Raw genomic sequence first — 21,906 nt, 5'->3', positions numbered from 1 at the left:
AAAATAGGGAAAAAATGTAAATATTGTTTTAATTACACGTGTTTTAAACAAATCAACATTTAAGAACTTTTATTTTCACCCTGCGATGTAGAGGAAGTGACGTAAATTATCAGACTAGCACGAAAGAGTCCTCAACCATACGTTGTTCAAATAGCTCACTTCGAGCAAATACGTCTGTGATCACAACAAATGTCCAAAAAGGTATGAGTGCTAACAAACAAAGTGTTTTACACATATTTTAGGGCCTGACTATACACGGTAACTTTTATTTTGATAGACAAAAATATGTCCTGTAGTGTCAGTGTTCGCATATCTACTGTTCTTCCTGTTTTCCGGTCGGAGCGGAGGTTTGTTTCTGGTTGCAAAAAAGTCATTAACACAAATCTATTTTAATACACTCTTTTAACCGCGGAGTACCTACAACGTTGTAGTATGATGTGCGACATATAGTTCTAACATAATGCAATTTATAATGTAAAAAAGACCCATGTTTTTGACCGTTGTATCTCGCTTGCTAGGCTTTAGCTAGCATCGAAGCTAAACTCAAAGCGCCACTGTTGCCTTAAATTAACTGAAAAAAAGTTTTACTGCATAAATATGTGCCCTGCGTAATATGACTATAATATCTTCTTTATAGTGTGTTTCATTATGAAATAATCCAATAGATATGTATTAGATCGAAGACGTCCGCCGTGTTAACCAGCATATGACAGAAAATCTAAAAACAGTGAATTACATTCCAAGTGTTTCAGCTTAAATCTTCTTATTTTTATCGTTAAATAATATTTTTAATTGTATGCCAGATAGAAATTATCTATGCAAAATCTCTTTGACAGTGGTCTTTGTTTGATATTGTCAGTACTAATAGCTGTCTGGGAACTATACAATGTAAAATTATTTAGTTAAAGTTATAGTTCACCCAAAACTAAAAAAATATCAATCACTTCCTCACTATTATGTTCAAATACGTATGACTTTTTGTTTTTCTTTAGAACACAAAAGGAGATGTGCAGAATTTTTTAGGAGTGACAGCCATCATTCACTTGTAATCGCATCTTTGTTTTTCCCCACACAATGAAAGTGAATGATAACTGAGGCTATCATTCTGCCTAACACCTCTTTTTTTGTCCCACAAATGAAAAAAAGTCATACAGCTTTGGAACAACATGAGGAGTAAATGATGACAGTTTGGTTGAACTTTTAATTTAACAAACCAGCCTGTGCTTTTGAAGAAATTGATAATTACCGTTACATTTACGTCTGTTGTAGTTCTGAATAATATAATAATAGTCCATCTAACACTGAATTTTGTAGGGAAGCATGTCTGGCACAGGGGGTGGGAAGCGCCCCTCAGGAGGGGATAGTCCTCCCGGCGCACCTGAAAAAAAGATGAAGAAAGAGGAGAAGACTACCACCACTCTCATTGAGCCCATCCGCATTGGAGGAGTTTCTTCTACGGTATGTTTCATGTACCAAAACAAAGTGCGTTGTAGCTGTTGGGTGCAGTCTTGCAATATGCAATATTTTGTGTTTTTAACATAGACATCATTAAAAACAATCACCTTCAATTAGGGGTGTAACGATACACTCATGTCACAATTTGATGCAATTCACGATACTGAACTCATGACAGGATACAATTGTGATACTATTGCTACTATTGTGTATGTTTTTATTATTATTATTATTATTATTACTTCTAAGACATATGGTAAAAAGTTACAAAAACTTTTTTTTACTGAATTTGGTATTTAATTAGATGTGTACTTGATTAGGATTAGACTTGGTCCTGGTCCCCAATGCACAGGTCAGTGGGGACACCAGAATAAAAATATTCATGATTCTGAAGCTAATGATACAGAATTATGTTAGACACATATGCTTTCACTCGTTCATTGAATACATATATAAAAATAATGTTGGCCCCTTTTTAAAATCAGACATTCGGCATTTTCAGCACCCGCAAATATTCCACCATTGCATTATTATACATTATATTCAACATTATATATAGTAGTTTAATGTAGTTCTGTCACTGAAATTTGCATATTTTTATTTCTCATGCAGCAGTACACTTTCAGTGCAGGCATTAATTTGATCTCTTACACAGAAAAGCAGCGCACGCACAGATACTCCTGATAGTTTCACTATGTCCTGTCTCTCAATCCCACTTAAATAATAAGAATAAACTATCTAAAAGTCGTCATACTACAAAAACTAAAAATGTGATATGGTGATTTGTGCTTTCACTTTGAGGAGTGCCGCTCCAGCACATATACACTTCAGATGATCGATGCTATCAATCACAGTTCTAATCGCAAAGCATGTCAAATGACTATTCCCCAGCTTTAAATTGTTTCGTAATTTACGCGCCCTCATGTCATTATCTTGCGTCATGCACAAGTATGCGAGTACGCACTACAGCATGTGTGTTGATCACTGTTTTATTATCAGTGTTGAAAACAGTTGTGCTGCATAATATTTTTATCGAAACCGTGATCATTTTTTTTTCAGGGTTCTTTGATGAATAGAAAGAACAGCATTTATTTGAAACAGAAATATATGAATCTTTTGTAAAATTGTAAATGTCTTTACTGTCACTTTTGATCAATGCATCCTTACTGAATAAAAGTCTGACCCAATACTTTTGATTGGTAGTGTTTTAAACATTCTGTCATAACCTTCAAAACCTTTGTAGATTAGATTGATTTGTGTAATTTTGGCCCAAATATTTTTGTGCAGGAGGAGATGGACATGAAGGTCATTCAGTTCAAGAACAAGAAGCTCTGCGAACGCCTTGAACAGAGGCAGGCTTTGGAAGATGAGTTGAGGGAGAAGATTGAGAAACTGGAAAAGAGGCAGGCCACTGATGACACCACTCTGCTTATCGTCAACCGTTGTTGGACTCAGGTTCACCACTCTTCTTTTTTCCAATGCTATACAAGGACAATAATAACAATAGTGCTTTAGCACATAAAAATAAGTTGCGAAACATGAAAGAATCAAAATATACATTCCTTATATGACAGCTATTACAACAGATAATAGTAATATTGTAAGGACTTATTTAAACTCTGTTTTCACAGCTTGAGGAGAATATCCATGAATTGCTGCAGCATGTAGAGCCCAAGGATGCCCCAGCTCCTGTCCAGACCCCTGCCACCCCTCCTGTTCCGGCAGACGTCCCAATTCCTGCTGTAGCTCCATCACCTGCTCCTGAACCTTCCGCTCCTTTGCCGGCTCCAATGGAAGGAGATGATGGCCTACCCCGGCCGCCACCTGAGGGGGTGGAAGAACCACCACAACAACCAGTGCAAGAAAAGGAACAGACACAGGAGCAAGAGAAGCAACAGCAGCCACCTGACTCTGAGGAGAAGCTGACTGATGTAACAGTGAAGGATGGAATTCCCGGTAAATATACTGAGTTAGACTCCGGTGCCATTTGCACAATATTTAAAATAAAGCATTTATTCATAGTTTATACTAGTGTTGTAGTACTTGAGTCCGATCTTGTCCACATTTGTACTGTGACCATTCAGGGCCATAACTATGGGGATATCACTAAATTGCCGGTGCATTGTATGATTTATTTGTTAACATCATTAATGTGATTGGATGTAAAACTTCCTGCTTCAAATGCAGCCAGTAACTTTATATTTGCTTTCTTTTGTTTCTGTTGTACCTGATCAGAGATCAATAAGGGATTATGTAAAAAATTTCACCAAAATTCATACAGATGCCCACAAGATTCAAAACACGATTGCAAAAAAGTACTTCTATGAGATCTTGTATTTTATAATATAACAAATAATATAATTAAGCAATAACACAAGAGCAAGTGAGCTATTTTCACAAATATGAGCATGATTGCTAACAAATCCATAGCAGGACTTCATTTTCAAGCAACATACATCTGTGTTTACTTACTGAATGAATCAGCTGCTTCAAACAAATCGTTGGAATATATGATTCTGTGACTCATTAAGGGGTTTGCCGCCACCTACTGGCAGTTTCAGTTTCATATTTAAAAGTATAATTTTATTTTTCCATCATATTTCTTTATTCAAAATGTTATTTTTCAAACATTAATCCCAGCATTATTTATGCAGTTGTAATTGTACCAATTCAGACGCAAACTTCTGTTTATTCTTACTGTATGTATTGAATAACTATAATCCATTTGTCAAGCAGTAAATGTGGACCTTTAAGATGAAATTTAGGAGATCTGGTCTTGGTGTTGACTCGGTCTCACCCTGTCTTGGTTTGGTCTCGACACACCCTGGTCTTGATTTGGTTTATGTGGTCTTGACTACAACACTAGTTTATACATTTATCCTATTAACCCTGCTTTATGCACCATCTTAAAAGGTCAGCGAAACATTGGTCTCTTATGGCGGAGAAAAAAAGAGCAGAGCCCCTTTTGCAGCCTGGGCATTGAAAAAAAATCATGTAATTGCAGTTGGTGTCCACCTGAGTTGATGTCATTTGCCACTGGCGCTTTTTCAATGATGTACAACTCGCATTGATCGTAATATCTGGTCTGTCAACTTAAATGGCAGATGCAAATGCTTGTATCCAATTCATATCAAATTTATTTCAACTTATGAATGAGGCCTAAATCCAATCTGAGAATATCAGAATCCATGTGCGTTTTTCCTGCTTAAGGCCCGTTCACACTAAGACCGATAACTATAAAGATAACTATATTAGCGTCCACACCAGAAGACGATGTCGAGGATGGATTCTGGTTGGCTGTCAATGTTTTTATTGTTCATCAGCTGGATAAAACCATCCTGAAAGTGGTTCCAAATATATAGTTTCTCTGTGCCTTTATTGTTATAGCTGTGTTGTGAACTCTCATATGCTTTGAAGATAAAAATAAAGATGTAGTTCTAAAAATTGTTCTCAATATCATAGTTATCTTCCTTGGTGTGCTCAGGCCTTTACACGTTTGTGGGTCATATCCGATCTGTGCCACATGGGAGGAAAAAAGCGGAATTCGGTTACTTGAACCATGTAATGTAAATGGAGCTATTTACATTACAATCGGTCAGAATTTCATCTTATTTTTTTGGCCATATAAATAACAGCAAATGAACCAAATTGTATATTTTTTCTCAGTTTCGGCCTCTGAGTATAATTTAGATGTTATTTTTTTTCTCAGTGTGAGCTCCATATTCTCATAATATAATACTTTTATAAGCCATAAAAGCCTGATGTATCAAAATAAATACTCAAGATACTCAGACCATAAACGGAACACAAAACAATGATGCATCTGGTGTCTATTAGCCTGCCTATAGCAGCTTTTACCATTTACATTCATATTGTATTTGATCTGTTTTGTAGCCCCTCCACCTCCACCACCTCTCAGCGTGAGCGCTAAGGCTTTTCTGGCAACTCTGGATAACAGCAGTGAGGAGGAGCTGACACTGCAGCTACAGGACAGGATGCAGTTCAGCAAGGGTGCTGTGGCCTGCATGGTCTGCATCTTTGACCGTCTGCATAGCAGCATTGATGAGCTGTGTACTAGAGTGGAGTCAGCTGGTAAAATAAGAGTTCATTCGCTGTGATTTTCATAGCACAAAATGATTATTCATAAAAAAAAGTACCCGAAAGCACTTACTTTGATCACTGTTTGAACAAACACTAAACTATTGCTCTTGCACTTCACGTTCTAATCAGTTTGTGAAGATGACAGTCAGCGAGAGATAATTGCCTCAAACCGCACACTTCTAGAGGAAAATATTCGACTGCAAGACCTTGCTTCCTCCCTTCAAGGGAAACACCACAAAATGTCATTAGAGGTATCTGTTAGCCTAGTTTTGTTTGACCAAATTTTATTTACAGTATATTTACTTAGTTATACATTACCATTGAAAGGTTTGGGGTCTGTAAGATTAAAAAACAAAACAAAACAAAAACTATTATTCAGCAAGGAAACGTTAAATTGATCATATTATTACAATAAAATTGTTTCAAATAAATACTATTTTCTAACTTTCTATTCACAAAGAATCATGAAAAAATGATCTTGTTTCCACAAAAATATTACGCAATACAACATTAAGAATAATGTAATATTAAGAAATGTTTCTTGAGCACCAAATCAGAATAGTAGAATGATTTCTAAAAGATCATTTGACACTAAGAATGGTCACTAAGACAATAAGACACTGTTGTCTGCTGAAAATGAAAGTAATAATATTACTGTTCTTACTGTACTGTTTAAATAAATGCAGCCTTGGTGAGCATAAGTGACTTCTTTCAAAAACATTAATAAAATCTTACCAACCCCAAACTTTTTAACAATAGTGTAATATATGTGATGTGTGATATGTGTCTTGCACCCTTTTCTGTCCTTAAGACCAGTCTTTGCTTCCACAGTATAATGAACTGGTTGACAAAGTTACGAGTTCTGAGACTAAAGTGTCTGAAATGGAAACGGCTGTGGAGGACCTGCAGTGGGACATTGAAAAACTCCGTAAGAGAGAGCAGAAGCTGAATAAACACCTAGCAGAAGCTCTGGAGCAGGTCAGCTTTCCCTTCATCTCAGAAAAGCACTGTTTCATCCTGTTTAATGCTAAGCAATTTATTTTATTTAAAGTTGCAGTCTGTAGTTTTTCCTCTTCTGTTTGAAATCTGCAATTGCAGTTATTCACGGAATTAACTTTACGTGGGTTATGCCTCGGCACGGCACAGCACGGATTAATCCAATGTTTTGAGGAGAATATGCGGCTGTCAGTCACCGCGCGGTGTGGATACTGTCATTTGGAATCACAGGTTCTACTTTTTGGAAGTATGACCAACACAAGAATTTTCCCTGGAAAATGTCATCTGAACAAGTAAATAATATCCACTTTTGTTCTGACCAACTAAGGGAAAAAAAGCATTGCAGTGAATCGCGCTGATTAAATCTAACCATCGCTTATCATTATCAAACCGTGCAAATTATTCTTTGTTCTCAAATTGTTAATGTTAACAACATCAGCATTGCTTGACTACATTTAATATCCTTCCAATATTTATCCTTGTTTTCGCATGGGCCCGGTTGCAGTCTGTCTTTTTTTTTTTCCAGTAGCCACTCCGAAGTCTTTTGCATTTTACAACGGGTGAATCTCCAGTTGTCACTGGTGATTGTCGTTTGAATCTTTCTGGATTCGCCATCAAATTAATACGTTTAATTATATCAAGTGCTGTGAGAAAAGGCTGTAAATCTCCACCTCCAACATCCTCACATGCAATATAGCCTACTAGCCGAGACACCTCCTTTATCTGTAGAGATGTGACGTAATGACGCAAAGACATGCTCAAATTTCCTGCGGAAATCCACCAGTACCACTGGAATTAAAAACATTATTACAAGCTTACCGTTTTGAATCGAGCTAAGGCAAGCAGATAGTTTTGAACACTGGCTGGTTATGTACTTGCTCAATTTATTTTGGATAATTTTTAACCCAAAAAAATTTACGGACTGGAGCTTTAAAGCTGATAAAATAAAATAAAGGAGGTGTCTCGGCTTGTAGGCTATATTGCGTGTGAGGATGTTGGAGGTGGAGATTTATAGCCTTTTCTCACAGCACTTGATATAAACTTATCAATTTGATGGGGGGTCCAGAAAGGTTCAAACGACTTAATCACCAGTGACAACTGAAGATTCACCCGTTGTAAAATGCAAAAGACTTTGAACTTTGGAGTTGTTACAGGGAAAAAAAGAGACTGCAACAGGGCCCATGCGAAAACAAGGATAAATATCAGAAGGGTATTAAATGTAGTCATGCAGTGCTGATATTGTTCACATCAACAATTTGAGAACAAAGTTTAATTTGCACAGTTTGACGTGATATAAGCGATTGTTAAATTTAATCAGGGTGATTTACTGCAATACTTTTTTTTCTCCTTAGTTGGTCAGAACAAAAGTGGATGTTACTTAATTGTTCAGATGACATTTTCCGTTGAAAATTCTTAAGTTGGTCATACTTCCAAAAAGTAGAATCTGTGATTCTGAATGACAGTATCCACACCGCGCGGTGACTGACAGCCGCACATTCTCCTGAAAACATTGGATTCATCCGCGCTGTGCCATGCCGAGGCACAACCCACGTAAAGTTGATAATTCCGTGAATAACTGCATTTGCAGATTTCGAACAGAGAATGTGACAAAGAGGAAAAACTACGGACTGCAGCTTTATTTAACTTCACTGAATTTGAAATAAAACATACATTTTCAGTTTTCATACTATGTATTTCTTTGTCATACTTGATCCTTCGTAGTAATCAATATATTATATGCTGTTTTCACCTCTAGCAGTACTTCCTGTGAGAAAGGCAATTGTACTGCAAGAGATTATACTACTTATCTTGTTGCGTCATTTACAGAAAACACAGTTTAGTATGACTAGCAATACGATTGTTATTTATTAATTTCTTGACTACATGTGTTTTGTTCCCCCCAAATTAGCTTAATTCCGGTTACCATGCCACTGGCAGTTCTGTTGGGTTACCAGGTGGTCAAATCACGCTCAGTATACAGAAGGTAACAGTGTTATTTATAAACTACTGTAGTATTTATTAATAAAGCATATAATGTATATACATTTACATCTTTTTTTCCTTATAATTTTAAAGTTTTATAACTTTGTGATTGTCATTTTTTTACTGTTTTATATTTCTATTTAATGTTTTTTTATTTCAGTTTTAGTAATTTTAGTACTTCAAATTATTTCAGCTAATTGGCGTGGCAAGTGGCAACATTCAATTTTTTCCTGTAATATTTATATTTTATTTTAATTTATTTCCACTTTATTTCAGTTGTATAAAAGGATTTGTTAGTTTTAGTTAACCATAACAAACACTTGTGTGAATACATCATTAATAGAAATTATCAATTAGAATGATGTAGACCTGATTCCAATCTGCGATTTGTACATCTGTTTGTCTAACGAGTATTTCTCTACTATCAGTTTGAATCTCTGAATGCCGAGTTAGAGCAAAACCAGGAACTTGCCAACAGCCGCATGGCAGAGCTTGAGAAACTTCAGCAAGAATTACAGGAAGCTGTTCGGGAGAGCGAGAAACTAAAGGTGGTAGAGTTCAATGAGAGGACAAAAAATAGTTTTATTTTTTACTGACTGGTATTACTGACCTTTACATCCCTTTGTAGATGGATCTGAGGAATATACCAGAGGAAGTGTTGAAGGAGACGCCAGAGTACAAGTGTCTCCAATCACAGTTCTCTCTGCTGTACAATGAGTCTCTGAGTGTGAAGACCCAGCTGGATGAAGCCAGAGCTCTGCTACTTACAGCCAAAAACGCTCACCTGCGGCAGATAGAGCACATGGAGGTGAGAGGGATGATGGGACAGAAATGATTGCTGGTAGTCATATCTGAGCATGTTTTTTGTGATTGTTTGAATGTCATTCTCTCTGTTTGTAGAGTGACGAGTTGTCTCTTCAGAAGAAGTTACGCACTGAGGTCATCCAGCTTGAGGACACACTGGCCCAGGTGCGCAAGGAGTATGAAATGCTACGGATAGAGTTTGAACAGAATCTTGCTGCCAATGAGCAAGCAGGTAACGTCACTCATAGAAGTAATTTGATTTTATCCTTTTCGGTTGTCATGCCCTGCGGGTGAGGTGGGATTCCTTAGTGATGAATTTCCCAAAGCCCATTTGTTTTACAGTAACCATAACTGCAACGAGGAAATCTGTGGGGGTGGTGTATCCTGTCATCACTTCTCTGATTGTTCAGTTTTGGCTGGTGTTCACTTTTTATCTAAGCATCATAAACTGATACGTCTGTAACGTGTATCCTGTATTCAAATGACTATCAGCATCACCATCTCTCTCTCTCTTTTTTCTTTTTCTTTTCTTTCAGGCCCAATAAACAGAGAAATGAGACACTTAATCAGCAGTCTGCAGAACCATAATCATCAGCTGAAAGGGGATGTGCAGAGATATAAGAGGAAACTACGTGAGACACAGATGGAAATAAACAAGGTATTTCTCATGCTGGACTTCGTTGACAGTTTTCCCACAATCACAGAATTTTTAGTTGGAAACATTCAATTACAAATATTATTTTATACCACTAAATCACACACACAGACACATCTCTCTCTCTCTCTTTATATATATATATTAGGGGTGGGGGAAAAAATCGATTCTTAGATGCATCGCGATGCGGACGTGGACGATTCTGAATCGATTCACAAATGTCAAAAATCGATTTTCAAAAAAAAAAAAAATTTTTTTTTTAGATATGTAGCCTATTTATAATGACGTAATATTGACGGAACGCAAAAGACGGAACTCTGAAGCGCGGAAGTGCAGTGCCCGGACCGTCTGTCTGTGGCGTGCGCACATAACAGAGACGCGATGGCTGAGCGCGAAATCCAAACACCCTCCTCGTTAAAAGCTGACGTGTGGAAATATTTTGGCTTCTATGAAGTTGAAGGGGGAAAGGAGCTGGACAAGAGCCACACTAGTTGTAAGCTTTGTAGAATAAAACTAAAATATTTCGGCAACACGACAAATATGAGAAGCCATATGACACGTTTCCACCCAGAGGAGGAAAAACACTCGGCTGTACCAGAGCCGTTTCTCTCTATGGCTCTGGGCTGTACCGGTGTTCAGACGATTTCTGCTGCCTTGTCGAAAAATGCTACCCAAACGCAAATCGATCATAGATAATGTTGATTCATTCTCTATTGTTTCCATAATGGTGTAAATCTCACAATATTATAACATCGTTATTTCATTTTAATCAGGGTAAGTGTATGGGGAGCATATTTGGATATTTTAAATGAACTAGCAATTATCACATTTGATATAACAAGTAAAAATGATATTATTATATGAAATAAAATTATAATAAAATTCAAAGTTAAGAGTACAGTATAATGTACTGTTTTTATTTTTAAAACGGTGTGAAAAGTAAAAATTATCATCAAATATTCATCTTTGACCTGTCAAAGTTTCCTACAAGTATCCACAGCAAGGATGCATAGATTTATGGGCGTGGTAAGCAGAAGAAAAATGAGTCTGCAGACTCTGCACATGCACCAGTAAGTAGCACATCTCGATGGCATGAATCGTCAGAACACCTGTTGTTGTTATATTATTAATTTACTACAAGTATGCTGCTAGTTCAGGCACACATTTATTTTCCTGTTGGTTCTTTGCAATGTTAATAAAATATATTGTACGTTAATTCTTTATGGGTCCTTACTTTGTACTTTTAAAGCAAAGTATTTATATTCACACACACACACACACACACACACACACACACACACACACACACACACAAAAGATTCAGATAATCGATAATCGCTTTTGAATCGAATCGCAGGCCTCTGAATCGTAATCGAATCGAATCGTGAGGTGCCTAGAGATTCCCACCCCTAATATATATATATATATATATATATATATATATATATATATATATATATATATATATGGGTTTTGGGTTTTTCCTGCATAGAGAATTATGAGGCGGCTGCCTCGGTCTGTCGGCAAAACTCAAGACAGGGAATCACATGATTAGATACCCCTTTTCCACCGACACGGTTCCGTTGCGGTAGGGATGGGACGGTATGAAAATTTCATATCACGATTATAGTGACCGAAATTATCGTGATTATCAATATTATCACGGTTTTGTTAAAACAAGATGAAAGTGTTAAAAAAGAACTGATGCTCACACTGAAAACATTTCAACAAGTTTTATATTTGAGAATCAACAAACAACAAATAAAACGAGCAGCTCTATGCACCTTTTAAAGCAATATTCTATTCTGTGGCATTTCCTTCCTTATAATGACCGTCGTCAATAGCAACGCATTATAACTCAGTGCACATTCATGTATATCACAACGGATGCGAGCTCTCATTTCATTCAAATACAACTTGTCATCTTGCGTCTCCGTTTTTGATTGTATTGAAAATGAAATCAGAGTTGATTTATTGTTTACAGAATTTGATAATATTGCCATGATCATTTTGTCTGGACGAGTTTTGTACGCTGTACAAAATGGGTTTAACAGGTAAGAATAGAGACATTAATCTATATTCAATATGTCCCCTTAATTATGTGGTAAAAAAAAATCGGTGTAATAAGTGTACAATGGATATACATTATTATCTCTTAAATGTCACTCTTCTTAATAGTCTTGTTTGAACTTGTTCGTTCGTCTTTGGCTCAAAGCCACTTATTGCTGCAAACTTTTCTTCCCGGAAGCTTCAAGTTTATTTCAAGTGAGTGAGATAAAATATTTCATCTCAAAACAACATTTTGTGCCCAATTATTTCCCAGACGTAGATCAAAGTTAACTTGCCTTGCGTTCGCTACAACAGTGGATGATGGTCACACAGGACGGCTCGGCAGATTTGAAGTGTTTACCCCTATCGCAGTGACTTTGTTTGTGCATGTTCTGCAGACAGAGTGACCATCCTCGATTAAGTTTCCCTCAGGATTTTTGTAAATGCCAAAATATGACCACACCTCAGATTTGGTCCTCTTAAAAGGCTGAAAAATCTCCCGAACACGGTCACTGCCTTCCGCCATTCCTTCTCGAATAAAAAGAAAAACCCCAACATTGCGCGCCTGCGTCAGACTGTTGCTGGCTGGACAGGATTTATAATGAGTTATTAAAATCGCAATAATCAAACACGGTTTTAATGATAATTGAATTTTAAACGATATTACTAACCGTCAGTACATTTTATCGTTCTATAGTGAAACCGGTAATCGTCCCATCCCTACGTTGCGGCTTCACGGCCTGTGTCCATTCTTAAACCGTTCCGTGCATATCGACTGCATCAGAAAAAGCACTAAAACTTGCTGGTCTCGAACGGGGCCGGGCCCGTGGCTCAGGGGAAATTTCTGCGAAAGCGCACGAGCCCCTGCCCCTCTCCCTCTTAACATCTCCTCTCAGTTATCACAACCACCACAGACGCACACAACGCAAGTCAAGAAGCACCTGCTCCGCAGCATCGAAGTGCCTTCACTTGTCACAGCCAGGTACTGATAGTGTTTTCCCTAAGCTACTGCATTGTTGTGAAATTAAACCACTAATGCCTGGCTCACACTACAGGAGTTTTAAAATCCTAACCGATTTTGAAATCTGGTTGCAGCACTGGCAGGAAACTTGAGGAGAATCTTGCAGATTTTCTTCCCTCAAATCTTAAACATGCTCCCACTACAAGATTTGAAAATCGCGGCGCATCACACAATACACAATGTTATTAAGATTATCGTGCCAGAGGAAGCGCCTTGATATGATTCCACCATGATCACGTGATTTCACGAAACAGATCGGAAGCGGAAAAGTGGATGTAAACGAAATATCTGTCCTTCATATCAAGTCATATTCGTGAAAAGGTTGCCTTGACCAAGAAAATCAAAATCTTTAAAAAAATCATCCTTTTAACATTTAAGGATATTTCTAATAATGAATGGCGTCAGCTCTGGTCAATACAATGAATCAATGCCAGCGTTACCCATGCGCCGGATTGAGCTCCACTTTATAAGGCTCAGCTGAGCAGCAAAGTTAAAATTAAGTATTAAAATAATTAACAGCTTGTTTCAATACATCTTAGAATGAATCCGAATTTTTTAAAATTTTCCTTGCCGCCACCTAGTGTCGTAACAGGGTAACTGGACTGAGTGACAGCCTGTCTATAACACGCAGAGACGAGCAATGACGGTTCTGGTAAAATATCAGCAGAAAGCCTCTCGTTAGGTGAGATACGAGGATCGTAACTAACTTATATAACAATGATCTAACAAGCTTTTTGTTCTGTTATTATATTATGTGGACCCTTATTTTGACATCTTCTGTTTACTCCACTTTTTTTAGTTTCGTTTTCATTACTGAACATGTAATAGTCTTCGTGCCTGCTGACAACAGCGTAACACTTATTTATTTAGCAATAAATAAATAAATGAAGATAATACCGCTTATCACGCTGTTGAGTCACTCAAAATTACCTCAATGGAAATTCCTTCAGAGCCCAACTTGTTTCTTATTGGCTATTGTGACAGTACTTACGTAATCACAATCTTGCTCATCCCGATAAATATCAAACATGTTTAATATGACCGGGGCGAGACCGATTTGTGTGAGAGCAGATCAGGAGGTGCAAGATTCGATCTGTGAATGCCTCACATTACCAGATAATCTGCGCCGAACATCGGAACCGATCGAGGTCCTCAACAAGATATTTTCTCCGATTCTCGGGAGGGGGAAATCGGGCATAAATCGGCCTAAAACTCCTGTAGTGTGAGCTAGGCTTTAGGCAATAGCCCAAAAGTCTTCTGGCGTTTTTATAAAATCGGATCGCGTTATATCCGCGGGTACTGCAGATAATCTGCGGCTCAGACGAGCCAAGTTATAAAAAAAAAAATTGCGAGTGGGTCGCTGAGATATCATTAAAAGACTCTGAACTCTCATTTCACAGTAAAACGCAACGAAGAGCGTCATTCTTTTGTTTTCAACAACGTATTTCTCTTCAGGGAAAAGCAATCAAGTAAAACATGCCTAGAGCACATTCTAGTGGTCATTATATAAAAAAAGGCACACTACATGAGAGGTAATTTTCTTAGTTAGCTGTGAAGTTTTATAAAATTTTCTTATTTTTTTCATTATTTAAGTCAGCTTAGTAACCAGACACAAAGTGCACCAGATTAATGAATTTATCTTTAAAATGTACAAAATTTTCTTACGGGGGACCATGCCCCTGGACCCCCCTAGAGGTACCGAGCTACACCCACAAAAACACCGTGGGAAGCACAGTAGGCTATATGATGGTCTACCGAAAATATAAATTTAGTTATCTTTTTATTAAAATTCATGATCAGGATTTTACCACTTCCGCCTCGTTTTGAGCCGGGAAAAACCCTGCAAAGAGAAAGTCACTTTTTTGTAACTAATTGTAAGCATTACTCTGTATTTATTTTTTACAATGAAGACTTTCTAGTGTTGTTTATAGATTTGATTGCTTTAATTTCTGTAGTATTTCTTACCCAAATACTACCGTTAGACTGTTTATTTTTATTTTATTTATTTTTTGTACTTATTTGTGCTATTGTTTGTAATTTGTTCATTTGTTCATATTTTATTACTGACTGTTTACTTTAATGTCTTTTTTGTAAATTTAGTGCATAGTTTCAAATAAAGCCTCCCTGTGCTTTGTGTAAGCTCCTGCAACAAAATTTAACCAAATTATCAAATTACCATATTTATCAAAGCCCATCTTCCCCCTTTATTCAAATATATTATTACAAATTTGTTAAATATTTTCTAAGAATATTGCATAGTTGTGGATTCAATTAATTTATTTGTGATATCACAAAGAAATTATGAACAAGTGTAAAAACAAAAAGATAACCAACAAGGGTGTGTGTGTGTGTGTGTGTATATATATATATATATATATATATATATATATTAATTATTATTATTATTTAATATTTTTGTATAATAAATTACCTTTCTTCATTTGTAATTGACTTTAAAAAGGATTTTCTAAATGTAAAAGAAAAAAAGCATGCATGAAAAAATATTTTACTAGCTAATATTCCATTCAGTGCACTTATGTTATTGTATATGTGAGCTGTTACTTTCCTCAAAGTAATTTAATTTTCACTAAATATTGTTCTCTGTAAAATGTCACTCCTGTTGTTTTTCAGTTGAAGTGTCAGAGTGGAGATACTGGTGCGCTGATGTTGGAAGAAAGCGTGAGTGATGGAGGACTGGAGGTAAAGAAAGAGGAAGATGAGGACCAGGAGGAGGAGGAAGAGAGGAGGAGAGAGCTGGAAAGGCAACGGGCGCGGGAGAGAGAGAGGGAGGCGGAGAGAGAGAGGGAGCGAGAAAGGGAACGGGAGAGACAGCGCAGTGATGAGCTGAAAAGGAAGGACTCTGATGCGCTGAAGATGCTGAGAGGAGAGCTCAAGTACATCTTTCAGCCTTAATTATGATTCTCAATACTGCTTGATTTAATATAATCTGCTATTTTATCAATGATGTTGGATATAAATGGACAATCATACAGTGGCCCCAAGAAGTATTTGGTCTTACCTAAAAATTCATGCATTTACATAACAAAATATCAATGCAAGTCTCTCTCTCTCACACACACACACACACACACACACACACACACACACACACACACACACACACACACACACACACACGTGTTCTTTTTGTAATTTATTTTTTTAATATCGTCTTTTAAATGCTTTTATATAGCATTTAATGAACTTCAGATCTGTCACCTTACCCCCACATCATTTGCATCACCAACAGAAAAGCTCAGGAGTCTCAGAAGGAAATGAAACTACTCTTAGACATGTACAAATCAGCCCCAAAGGAGCAGCGAGATAAAGTGCAACTCATGGCCGCAGAAAAGAAGTCCAAAGCAGAGGTACGTGAGCCCACGAAGCCTTGCTGTCTTTCTGTGAGGCAAAACCTTTAACATGCGATTCACTTGGGGTGGTCCTTCTCTTAATGCCAATATCAACATTGTCTGGCAGGTGGAAGAGTTGAGGCAGCGAGTGCGGGAACTCGAGGAGAGGGAAAGGAAAGAAAGCAAGAAACTGGCAGATGAAGATGCCCTCCGCAAGATCCGTGTAGCCGAGGAGACCATCGAACACTTGCAGAAAAAACTGGCAGCTACTAAACAGGTGGTGTGTCTAGTTGGAAAACCTAGTTATTGTAAACAATTGTGTTATAGACTCTTTTTAGTTCAACGACCTCTGTAGCTTTGAAGCTAATGCACTGACAGTGCCCGTGTGGACCTTTCAGGAGGAAGAGGCTCTGCTGAGCGAGATGGATGTGACGGGTCAGGCGTTTGAAGACATGCAGGAGCAGAACAGCAGGCTCATGCAGCAGCTCCGAGAGAAAGATGATGCCAACTTTAAACTAATGAGTGAGAGAATCAAATCCAACCAGATTTACAAGCTTCTGCGGGAGGAAAAAGAGGAGCTGGCGGACCAAGTGCTCACTTTCAAAACCCAGGTTTGCAAAAAAAAAAGCATTTCCTCATACAATCCCCATGCATCCAGGCAAGAATTTACCGATGTACAAAAACAAACATGTTCTCATAATCTATTAGTTGGTGGGTTTTATGAAAAACTAGTCTACTATGGCTGTGTCCAAAAGCTTAGAAAGCTAACTGTTTTTGGACATGCTTCTGAAGCAGTATAATGGTTTAAGGATTTACAAAAAAATAGAGATAGCTTTGGTCATAAGTGAATAATTAATTACAACAATATTATTTTCACACCCAAAGTGGAAAAAGTTGTTTAAAAACATATATTTACACAAACTGACCACCAACTGCAACTTTCAGATGCCATTTTATTTTTTAGTTCAACTGTCACGAAATCGAATGCACAGGATAGTGGGATATCATAGGTTGCAGCGGTATCTGAAGGTATCTTGGAAAACAGGATGTGACACGATCATAGGATTCGGACATGCATTTTTCAGCTTTCAGATGCTGTCCATGTAAAATTGGCCCTATATAATTAGACTGATTCAGGGTTATGCTTCTCAGCGTTTATATTTATAAGGGAGGGGGAAGTCTTTTTGACGTTCTTATGAATAGCTGTAGGGAGCACAACAGATGTCTCTCAACTTTTTTTTTTTATTTGGCAATATTTTTTAGCTTAATGTTCCTCTTTACTCAAAAATACACAAATCTGTCCTTTAAAAATATCCAAAGCTAAAATCCAGCTAAAAGACTCTTATTTTATCCCGTTTGCAGTACTGCCACTAAAAAATAAAGCAAAAATCTAGATAAACTAATTGACTAGTTGGTTTATAGACAACTAGTCGGACCATCCCTGCTAGAAACATAGCTAAAATTGATGGGCCTTTCCATTTTTGAGGGAGTAAATCTGTATGTAATATGTTTAATATCTTCTGTTTTTGCAATAATGATGTAGTTGTATCATCTGCTCTTTTTACTGCCCTTCCCAGGTGGACGCTCAGCTGCTGGTAGTGCAGAAACTAGAAGAGAAGGAAGGTGTCCTGCAGAGCACACTGGCTGCCCTGGAGAAAGAGCTGGCGCTGCGCACTCAAGCACTGGAGCTCAACAAGCGTAAGGTAAAACCGGAAAGATCACAGACGCCCACCTCTGTTCTGATGTCTATGACAACCATGACTCAGCTTGGCCAACCATTAGCATGTATTTCCAGATGTGTGTTTAATGCTGCTTTTTCTGCACAATGGCTCAGGCGGTGGAGGCGGCCCAGTTGGCCGAGGACCTTAAAGTGCAGCTGGAACACACTCAGACCAAGTTGAGGGAAATCCAAGCCTCTGTACAAGACAACCGCACTGCCCGTGAAAGGGAGAGTGCCAACCTCAAGAGAGCACAGGTACATTGCACGTGTGTTGTAGATATGTTTGGGATAAAAAATGAGTGGGAACAGTGTGTAACTCTTCTACTATGCTGGGGGGGGGGGGTTCAGGAGGACTTGTCCAGGCTGCGGCGTAAGCTGGAGAAACAGAAGAAAGTTGAGGTGTACACAGATGCTGATGAGATTCTTCAAGAAGAAATTAATCAATATAAGGTGAGGATTGTCTTTTCAAAGATTATTTTTATGTAGACAACCAGTCAAACATAAACTAGTGCCCTCAACTAGACAACCGCACCCCAACTGGGGTCTGTAGGATTAACTTTTATTCAGCAAGGATGCATTAAATTGATCAAGTAAATTAAAGAGATATAATGTTGCAGAAGATTTCTAGTTCAAATAAATGCTGTTTTAACTTTCTGTTCATCATAGAATTCTCAGCATTATTCAGCAACACAACTATTCAAAATTGTAATATTTCACAATATTACTGTTTTTATTATTATTTTGAGCAAATGCATCCTTGGGAGCATGAGACTTTTCGAAAAACAAAAAAAATCTTACCAATCCCAAACTTTGAACAGTAGTGTATATAATATTTATTAATTTAAATATATAAATTAAAAGATTCAAGTTATATCTGTATGTGTATATATATGTATATATACATTCACATACAGTGATGTGAATAAGTTAGGACACCCATGCTAAAGTTGCCTAAAAAGAGGAATAAAAAATCATCTTTTGGAAATTGATCTTAATGCCTTAATTAGAAAAATGAGGAAAAATCCAACCTTTAAGGACACCAATTTTCTTTGTGAATGAATAATGTATCATATTTTGATACATTATTCATACTCATTTTTATACTCATTTTTTTAATTAAGGCATTAAGATCAATTTCCAAAAGATGATTTTCTATTCCTCTTTTTAGGCAACTTTAGCATGGGGGTCCTAATTTATTCACATCACTGTATAATATATGTAAAATATATTACAAAATTTTAATTGCATGTTGTACTTTCTTTTTTTTTATAGAATAATAGTGAAGTCATCAAAATACTAAAAATGGAAGTATGAGAAATTGGTAGTTATCAAAAAACTATGAACTTTGAGCTAACTCTTCAAAGTAGGCCTGCGTTGCGTAGATTACACACTGGCCATTCTTTGTACCATTCTTTCATCTTGAGGAATCCAACTGAGATTGTGTTTTTTTTAAAGGAGTTCCCATGTGTGCTGGCCACTTATTTCCCTGTACTATTTAGTCCAACTCATACCTTTAAAATAAAAAAAATTAAACAAATTTTTAGTTTTATGGAGAATTTACATAAGCAGAACTTTTCAAACATTTGAAATTTTGACTGGTAGAGTACCTTTATAAGTATATTATTTGTGCCTGACCTGACTGTTGTCTCCATTCTAGGCTAAATTGCGTTGTCCCTGTTGTAATACACGAGATAAGGAGACTGTCCTCACCAAGTGTTTCCACGTCTTCTGCTATGAATGCTTGAAGACTCGCTATGACACTCGCCAGAGGAAGTGCCCTAAATGCAATGCTGCATTCGGAGCAAATGACTTCCACCGCATCTACATCACCTAATTTAGAGTGGACTTCTTGATGGACTGAAAACAATAGATGAGAAAAGAAGGGATGAAAGTGGTCTTGAAGCACAGGATTACCATGCTGCGGTATTTTAAAATGCTCTAAAGAGCCACTTTTGCCCATCTGTGATAGGTGGTGCTAGTGACCAACAGACAGTGACAGAATGGAAACAGTTGTGAAGTAGTCATGGTCTATAGCACACGCAGTGCTCCTTCATTGCAGAGGAATCCATTGAGTTTCTTTTTTTCTCTCTTACTTTTTCTGTTTTATACTTGCATTTTTGAGTCACCATGAAAAAAAACTGTAACTGCTCAAATTTCTAAATATCAGAAATGTCATAATCCCACAGAATACGACAGACTTTTAAAGTTCACAGAAACTGTTTTGTTTTGACAATTATGGCCTTATCCGTTTGAGTCATACAGTAACTCTATCCAGTAATGTAGTTAGTCATTCAGTCAGTTTCTATGGTGACACTCAATGTTATTGAACCCCTTAAAGTTAGTAATGAACAGATGTGATGGGTACTGGGTGGACAGAGGAGAGCTGCAGAATAAGAAACATAAGATTGTGGTGCAGTGACTTTAAAAAGACAAAACAGAGAGACCAAGAAATATTCATGCTAAAGAAAAATTGTCTCAACTAACTTCAGCTTTAGACAGGTAACATTAATACCCAAACACTCTGCAGATAATATATCACCAACATGTCATTAACTATTGCACAATTTCCTTTAAAAATAAAAACTGGATACAAGTATTTGTGAACTCAGCTCTTTGCTTTGATGTCAACCTATACACATCTTATAGAGTCATTACGCAATGTGTTTTTAAAGCAGTTAGAGCTATTGTTAAGTTTTTGTTTTGATTTTGCAATGATTGTTAAAATGAAAACTCAGCTTCATCTACCCAGTGATGTGAAAAAGATGAAATTGGACTTTCCATGGACATACCCTGAAATATTACAGTCCATATGCTCTCTGCCAATACAATCCTATTTCCATAATGCATGTTGATTTAGTAACTTCAGATGGTTTATATATGCATAGTTGCATATGATTAGGCATCAAAAGAGGATCACAGGGGAAAAAAAAACCCTACCCTGTGTGAATGTTTATTTTTTCTTTTCCTTTTTCTTACTGCAAATTCTTGCCCGGAATATGTATGTAAATATTTTCCATTATATTGCGCAATTGACCTTATGTTATTCCCCACACCCATGGTCTTGCTGTTCTGATCGTATTAATAATAACTGTCTTGCTGCTTTTCCTCTCAGTCTGCGTTGTGTGAGTCTGCCTGCCAAACACCGAACTGTTGTTTGCTCCCTTGGACCAGAGACAGTGAATTACGTAGTTGGGTGGGGTGACTTTAATGTGCTCATTTTGGCCAAACATACTTTGCACGGGGAGACTGGGGTCTCTCGTTTGTGCATTTACAGAAAGTAGGGCCTACTTATTTTTTTAAACATATTGTCTTCGTTTAAACGTTTCCTTAAAGTTGTTTTTCCTGGTAGGTCTTACATCAAATATTTACGTCAGTAAGATCACCAATATTATAATGGCGGATATTTCCTAGTAATAGAGAATTGGTTATTCTTTCACGTAAATGTAGTCTCTCTTGAAAGTAAAAACGAAACTGTTCGCAGAGAACATGCTGTGGTGGTGTGCGTCTCTACAGTCATTGTTTCATACTCGTGCTGTGAATACAGCGATTCAGTGGCCGTGTTTCAAAACCTAGCAGCTGCCTACCCAGCAAAAAAAAAATGTTTTAAGAACGTTTTGTAAATCTTATTCTTAAGTCATTAAAACGTTATTTCTGAATGTTCTCTGAACGTTCAAATCATCCAGTTTAAAAAATAAAATAACAATTTCTTGGTTGTGCTAAGGTTAAACCAACGTTCATTGAATCATTTTGCAAACTGTGAGAATGTTACTTT

General features: G+C 37.1%; 1 protein-coding gene across 5 annotated transcripts; it reads left to right on the top strand.

Annotated features, from left to right (window-relative positions):
* Positions 1-87: 87 nt before the first annotated feature.
* rnf40 (ring finger protein 40) lies at positions 88-20,730 on the top strand. 5 transcript variants are annotated; one of them, XM_077200695.1, is made up of 20 exons: positions 88-201; positions 1,315-1,458; positions 2,743-2,910; positions 3,087-3,411; positions 5,350-5,547; positions 5,686-5,807; positions 6,388-6,534; positions 8,462-8,536; positions 8,964-9,083; positions 9,164-9,343; positions 9,436-9,571; positions 9,876-9,997; positions 15,696-15,958; positions 16,315-16,432; positions 16,542-16,691; positions 16,813-17,025; positions 17,992-18,117; positions 18,249-18,389; positions 18,483-18,584; positions 19,792-20,730. In XM_077200695.1, exons 1-20 carry the CDS (start codon positions 190-192, stop codon positions 19,966-19,968), a joined length of 3,039 nt encoding a protein of 1,012 aa, XP_077056810.1. In that variant the 5' UTR covers positions 88-189; the 3' UTR covers positions 19,969-20,730. The 5 variants fall into 5 exon arrangements, with proteins under 5 accessions (XP_077056810.1, XP_077056809.1, XP_077056812.1 ...); XM_077200694.1 differs by having other exon boundaries at positions 101-201; positions 16,542-16,694; XM_077200697.1 differs by lacking the exon at positions 88-201 and adding an exon at positions 302-347.
* Positions 20,731-21,906: the final 1,176 nt, after the last annotated feature.

Source organism: Siphateles boraxobius, unplaced genomic scaffold, assembly GCF_051911475.1.
Source record: "Siphateles boraxobius isolate OS27281-9 unplaced genomic scaffold, OSU_SipBor_1 46, whole genome shotgun sequence".
In the NCBI taxonomy this organism is placed as follows: Eukaryota; Metazoa; Chordata; class Actinopteri; order Cypriniformes; family Leuciscidae; genus Siphateles; species Siphateles boraxobius.
This window is presented reverse-complemented; position numbering and strand designations above follow the sequence as displayed.

Coding starts and splice junctions, on each gene's coding strand:
- rnf40 (XM_077200694.1), top strand. Junction 3,412..5,349: donor AGTGAAGGATGGAATTCCCG/GTAAATATACTG, acceptor TCTGTTTTGTAG/CCCCTCCACCTCCACCACCT. Junction 9,344..9,435: donor GGCAGATAGAGCACATGGAG/GTGAGAGGGATG, acceptor CTCTGTTTGTAG/AGTGACGAGTTGTCTCTTCA.